The sequence below is a fragment of the Solanum verrucosum genome, unplaced genomic scaffold (genome assembly GCF_900185275.1).
Source record: "Solanum verrucosum unplaced genomic scaffold, falcon-dt-bn FXZP01000062.1, whole genome shotgun sequence".
Taxonomy (NCBI): Eukaryota; Viridiplantae; Streptophyta; class Magnoliopsida; order Solanales; family Solanaceae; genus Solanum; species Solanum verrucosum.
The window spans coordinates 4,972,886-4,979,705 of record NW_026020477.1 but is presented as its reverse complement, the minus strand read 5'-3'; the positions used below and the strand labels follow the sequence as shown (position 1 = coordinate 4,979,705).

The window sequence follows — 6,820 nt, the reverse complement described above, 5'->3', positions numbered from 1 at the left end:
AAAACTACAAAAAATATATGTTTTCTTTTTATTTTAATAAATAAGCTAGTATTTCTTAATTATATTTCTTAACTAGCCATTTGACTTTTCTAATATTTTATTAGTTCAAAATAATTAATTAGTATTTTTATTATTATTATATATATATTTAATCTAAAAAAAAATAATAATAATAATAACCTACACTACCCCACTACCCCAACTCACCTACACATTTACCCACTACTCCTCCCACTCAACCCCACTACCCCACAACACCCCTATACACACACCCACACTCCAATATATAGACACAACACAGCAACACGGAAAAAAACGAAAAGAAAAAGAGGAAATCCATTTTAGTTTTAGTTGATTTTTCTTTCAAATATTCATTAAGACATTCACATATTTTCTTCCTTTCTCATTACTACTTTATTTAAACACAACACATATACCATAACGAATCATCTACAAAAATTAGTGGGTGTTCTAATCGAGGTTCAGTCAAGATTTTGCGGTATTCAACTTTTCCCTATCTCTTTAATTTATTTATGGAATTTGATGTAATTTTATGACAAGTTTTCTTATATGTTGTTTTATTCATTAGTTTGATTGAAATGATTAATTTGTTAGTTGTTATATCTCTCTATTTAATGTATGAAGGTAGATTTAATCGATAATTATTTTTATTTATCTAATTCCCATTGTTAGTTGTGATCTCTTAAAAATAAACGAGTCATAACATTGTTCTTATCTTGATTCAGATAATAATGATAAAGTAGGTATAGTTAGGATAAAAGACAAATAAATAAATAAATAAATTATTGTTGTTTAATTTTATCAAACAAAAAATTATATTTATTTTTAACAATTCCTTATTGTTTTATTTGATTTGAAAGTGTATACTTAATTTTGATATTAACTTTAAGAGTAATAAAAAATATAAATATTAAAATATAAAATAAAAGATATAGAAATGATGCCAGAATTATATATTGTATCATCAACATTTAGATTTATTTTACTTTATTTAGTTTTATGTATAAAGGAAGAATATCTGTTTTCTAATGACTAGATGAGTTTTAGGCGTATTAATAAATATTTGTTTCAATTAAGAATGTGGTTACACATCTTTTTTGAGACACTTAAAAGAAACTCAAGGATGTGGTGACGCACCTTGTTCAAAAAGATAAATAATTTTTATTAATTTAAAGTAAGATTTATAGACAATTATTAGATGAGATGCGAAGAAGACAGTTATGTCTCTAAATGTCAAGACCAAGAATGCGGTTATGCATCTAGGTTGAGACCAAATAAAAGTTCAACAATAAAGATATGAGTGAAACTGTAGCATATAAAATATATCCAAAATAATTTAAAAGTAAATAGAAGTCAATAAAAGCGACCGTGCTAGAACCACGGGATTCGAGGGATGCCTAATACCTTCCCCTCGGTCAACAGAATTCCTTACCCGAATTTCTAGTTCGCAGACCAAATAAAGAGTCATTTCCTTTTGGTTAAAGATTAAAAAGAAAAAGGTGACTTGGAACACCATAACTCAATTCCAAGTGGCGACTCTGAAAAGTAAAATAATCCCTAAATCAATACCGTCACTTAAATTGGAAAAACCCTTCCGCCGCCTTGCGCGAAAAAGGGGTGTGACATCTCTGGCGACTATGCCGGGGAATAACCAGAATTCGAGCTTTGTATATTTGACTTTTACTTTATTATATTTTATTATTTCATTGGATATATTGTCTTGATGACCTAATGTGCTACTTGCTGCTCATTTATCGCTTTGATATTGTTGAATTGTATATAATTTGTCTTCTCGTACACCATCTGAGTCTCTAAAAATAGGGTAGTAGGGAATGCAGTTATGCATCCCAATTTCTTTTGAGATAAAGCTGGAGTGTCTGGGCACCCAGTGAAGGACTTTAGTCACACATGTTAGGCAAGGTTGGACCAGCAATAAAGTCGGAATAGCGCTGCTACCGATAAGTTGCCCCTCCTTGACTCGAGTTGTCTACTCGGGTAAGCCAGTCTAGATACCTATCTTATTCCGATTTGAACCTAGTAAAACTAGAACATAAACACGGTTATCCATAGAAGACTCCGATTCATGTGACTTAGTGAGTCTCAAAACAAGAGTTGGGTCCGTTCAGGATAAGTATCCCTCTCTTACTTGACCACTTAGCTCATTTTATGTGCTACATGAAAATGCATTTATTTGAAAGTTTCTATAAGTTGACTCATTTTAGTATGACTAATGCAATGATTTTTTTTTCTTTTGATCTTATTTAAAAAAGAAAAAAAAAGAGAAAACACGAAAATATTTCTTCTTTTAGAAGTTATTATACATTTCTTAAAATAAAATAAAAAATTTGCATTACTTAATGAAAAGAATAATAATATTTTTATTTAGATTTTTTTTTTAATAAAGTTTGTAAAAAGAAAATTCAAAATATTTTACTTTCATAATACTTTGAAAAGTTACATTTGTCAAAATAAAAAATAAAAGTTTAATATCTTAAAGTTTTTTTTACTGTCCAATCTGGACGAACTACGCACACCTGATTCTCACCTCAATGAGATACGTAGGCAACCCTCTTTGGGTTCGGTGATCTTTATTCAAAAATAAAAAAACAAAAATTGTTTTTCAAAAGTTCAAAAAAAAAAAAATGAAAAACAAGAAGCTTTAATCTTTATCAAAAATAAGTTTTTATTAATTTTCTTTTAATAATTCAAAAATTTTTTAAAAAAAACTAAAGAATTTAATCTCAAAACTCTAAAAAAGAAAAGCTTAGTTATTGAGTTTTTGAAAAAATATGCAAAGATCTTAGTCATGTTCGCAAGCGTGTTACATACGCAATCTAAAACGGATATGATCAATGCATTATTAAGTCATTTAAAAATAAAAAAAAAACTTATAACTGAAAAAGCTATAACCCTAACAAACGTTATTATCTATGCACAGTTAAATTAAGGTGGTTGATTTGTGGTTAAGCTGGCATCCCATCCCTATAATACAAGGTCAAAAGGGAAAAAAAATGACTCACAAAGACGGAAATGAGTCGGACAATGATGAGGTCCAGAACCAGATGATGTCACAAGAAACAGTGTCAGCCGAAGAAATAAAGATACTAAGACAGCAAATGTCAGAGATGTACGAAGCTTGGATGAGTGGACAAGCTCCACCGCCTTCAATCCGTGACTATCTAAATACAAATATGTCACCCCCTGTCCAAGTATCGATAAGTGATCCAATTTATCCACCTGGATTCGGTCCCACATCCAATGTAGCTGGAACTTCTACGGTGCACCCTTTGAATACGCCTATGACAAGTAATCCACTATTCATTCCAACCGCGCCGACTAATATCGTTCAACAACCTATAATTGAGCCAAAATCCATCAACAATCCTCCACCCAAAGTTCAATATGATCGAGATTATACTTCTGAATTGACTTTTAAAATTCCAAGCTCTTACCCTCACACTCATCAGTATAGTTCCCTTGTTGAAGCTGAAAAAGTTGTTGAGAACGAGGAACATGAAGAAATGGCTAAAACAATGAAGAGTTTGGAACAGAGTGTGAGAGATATGCAAGGATTGGGAGGTCACAAAAGTGTCTCGTTCAATGATTTGTGCATGTTTCCCCATGTTCATCTGCCCATCGGATTTAAAACTCCAAAGTTCGAGAAATATGATGGACATGGAGATCCTGTAGCTCATTTAAAGAGATATTGTAATCAATTGAGAGGGGCTGGAAGCAAAGAAGAATTGCTCATGGCTTATTTTGGGGAAAGTTTGATGGGAATTGCCTCAGAATGGTTCATAGACCAAGATACTTTTTACTGGCATACATGGGATGATTTGGCTCGATGTTTTGTTCAACAATTTCAATATAATATTGACATAGTTCCAGATCGCACTTCACTTGTCAACATGAGGAAGAAGACCACTGAAAATTTTCGTGAATATGCTATTAGGTGGAGGGAGCAAGCTGCTAGGGTTAAGCCGCCAATGAAAGAGTCTGAAATGATCGATGTTTTCCTTCAAGCGCAAGAACCGGATTACTTTCATTATTTACTTTCCGTTGTTGGAAAAACATTTGCTGAAGTTATTAAGATTGGTGAAATGGTGGAAAATGGCATCAAGTCTGGAAAAATTGTAAGTCAAACTGCCTTGAAAGCTACAACACAAGTGATTAAAAATGGATCAGGAAATTTTGGGGGAAAGAAAATGAAGGAGGATGTAGCAAATGTTGTGTCAGGCACACAAAAAGGTCCAAGGGGTCCACCTTATCAATCTGCACCACCTCAATACCATCATTATCTCCCTATGCAAGACACACAATATTCTGTTATTCCACCTCAATATGCGGTTTACAATGCACAACAATATGCATACCCACCAAATTATCCTCAATGGCGAGTGTCAACATATCAAAATGTTCACCCTTCTTCTCAAAATTTTTGAGCACCTTATAATCTTTGTTCGAGACAGGGATTTGGAGGGGGTCAAAGGCCTAGAAACAATTTCACACCAATTGGAGAGTCTTACACAAGTTTATTTAACAAGTTGAAACATTTGAAGATAATAGAGTCGATTCCTCAAAATTATGTGGATCCACATGCAAAGGGTTTCAATCCTACAGCACGATGTGCATACCATTCTGATGCTCCAGGGCACAATATTGAAGATTGTCGTAATTTTAAAAAAAATGTGGAAGAGATGATTCAAACAAAGATGATTGTGGTTCAAAATGATGACCCCCCAAATGTTACTAAGAATCCTCTACCGGCGCATAGTGATGTACACTTTATCGAGATGATATGTGATGACAAAGAATATGACAATTGAAATTGGTAGAGCTTTTACGAAGGCTAGCGTGTAAAGCAGTGGCTAAGAAGTTCAGCTTGGTGATTGAGAGACACTCTTCTTTTCTCTAAAAAGAGTGTATAGATAGTTTATTTTGTCATCATTTCTGCTATGCAATCATTTTTATTTTTAGTAAGTCAAATCTTTCTATCATTTCTCTTATGCGTTTGTTTGATTGAGTCTTGTCGTAGTTTGAGTTATTATAGAGTTGTGACCTAAATTTAGTTTGTTGTCTTGTCACCAAGTTTTTTTTATAAATCTTCAATATAATCTTTATTCTGTGTCACTTTGATCCGTTCTATTTGGCATTACACATATACATCTCTTTTCAGTTCAATTTTGTGACATGATATGCAAAAGGATTTGGTCAGATCTTAAGATTATATCTAATCATGAAATGAATACATCAAAGATTTTTTTTTTTTTGAGGAAATGAATAAAGGACTTAGACACCTTGATACTTTCTTTAGTATCAACAAAAAAATCATATGACTTGACATGTCATTTGTTGTCAAGAAGATATTACTCTCAGCTGACAAACATACAACAACATGATATACATATTCATCAATACATATGTTGCAAAGAAATATTGTATGATTTTCACTCCACATCTTAAAGGGAATTGCTTGTATTTGACATTTTTAATAATTGATATGACGAAGGCATTTCATTCTACTATCCAAACACCGTATAATCCTTTGTTATTCCTTTTGAGCCTTAATTTTATTTTCTTTCATACCCCTCTTTTGGAATCAAAATACAGTAAAAAAAAAAGTCAAGAAAAGAGAAAAGTGAAAAAAGAGTTAAAAAAAAAAAGGAAAAAAAGAAAGAAAAATTGTAGTGAAAAAAATAAATCCAATAACAACAAAAAAACAAACTTCCTGAACTACGTTCGACCTGATTCTTGCTTTGACAAGATACGTAGACAACCTTATTTTGAGGTTCGGTCCAAACAAAAAAAAATCTAGAAAGTCCTCATCACAATAACTGGGGCAAAAATAATAATAATAATAATTATTATTATTATTATTATTTTATTGTATTTTTGTAAAAAGAGTCGATTTCAAAAGTTGTAAGTCTTAACCCTGTTATGCAGTATCTTTGAGCTTTCATGCCAATCCTTTCATTTTAACCCTGTCCAAAAGCCACGTTACAATCCAAATAAAGACCTTCTGATCAATTTTTAACAATGACAAGTCAAGCAAGCTTTTAGTGTTGATTATATAAGGAAAAATGTTATGCCACTCGCATAAGGAGTGAAAAATGAGGGAATCTTATCGATGAAAATCCTCAAAATCCCTATAGGAGATCATTTGAGTCGAGAGAAAGTAAAAAATGAGAGAGTCTTATTGGTGAAAACCCTCAGGGTACCGTAAGACGATAGTGAGTGAGAGATAAGAAAAAAAAAAGACTTGTTAGTGAAAACCTTTCGAGGCACCACTAATCAAGTGTTAGTCATAAATCTAGTGCAAAAGTCGGATTATCTAAGTCTGACTTCAAAGTTGAAAGTTTGACAAAGATAAAGTTTAGATTGATTGGACAGACCAGACCATTTAATCCAAAAAGCATGTCATGATCATTAGAATTGACCACCACTATCAATGAAATCCATTTATTTTTCTTTATTTTTTTATTTTTTTATTTTTTATTTATTTTATTTTATTTTATTTTATTTTTTCTTAAAAGGATCAAATATTATTTCTTCTTATTTTGCGTCTCGCTCAATTCAATCTTGAGATAGTCTTCATTAAGCAGGCATAAAATGATTTCAAAATTGCTACCATCTCTTCAATTGCACAAAACAAGGCTTGATTAGCCCATCAATCGTGACATGATTCAAGAAATAGTGATATGCATAGTAACTTGTCAGCAATTGACAATTTTTGAATACAAGATTCAATTATTTTTGGAGGGTGAAAACAGTAAAACAAATTTGAAGTTGGAAGTTCTGA

The 6,820-nt window shown here is 31.8% G+C and overlaps 1 protein-coding gene across 1 annotated transcript; it reads left to right on the top strand.

Annotated features, from left to right (window-relative positions):
* The first annotated feature begins 3,032 nt into the window (after positions 1-3,032).
* Positions 3,033-4,847, top strand: LOC125809405 (uncharacterized). The gene is made up of 2 exons (XM_049489052.1): positions 3,033-4,367; positions 4,491-4,847. Exons 1-2 carry the CDS (start codon positions 3,033-3,035, stop codon positions 4,845-4,847), a joined length of 1,692 nt encoding a protein of 563 aa, XP_049345009.1.
* Positions 4,848-6,820: the final 1,973 nt, after the last annotated feature.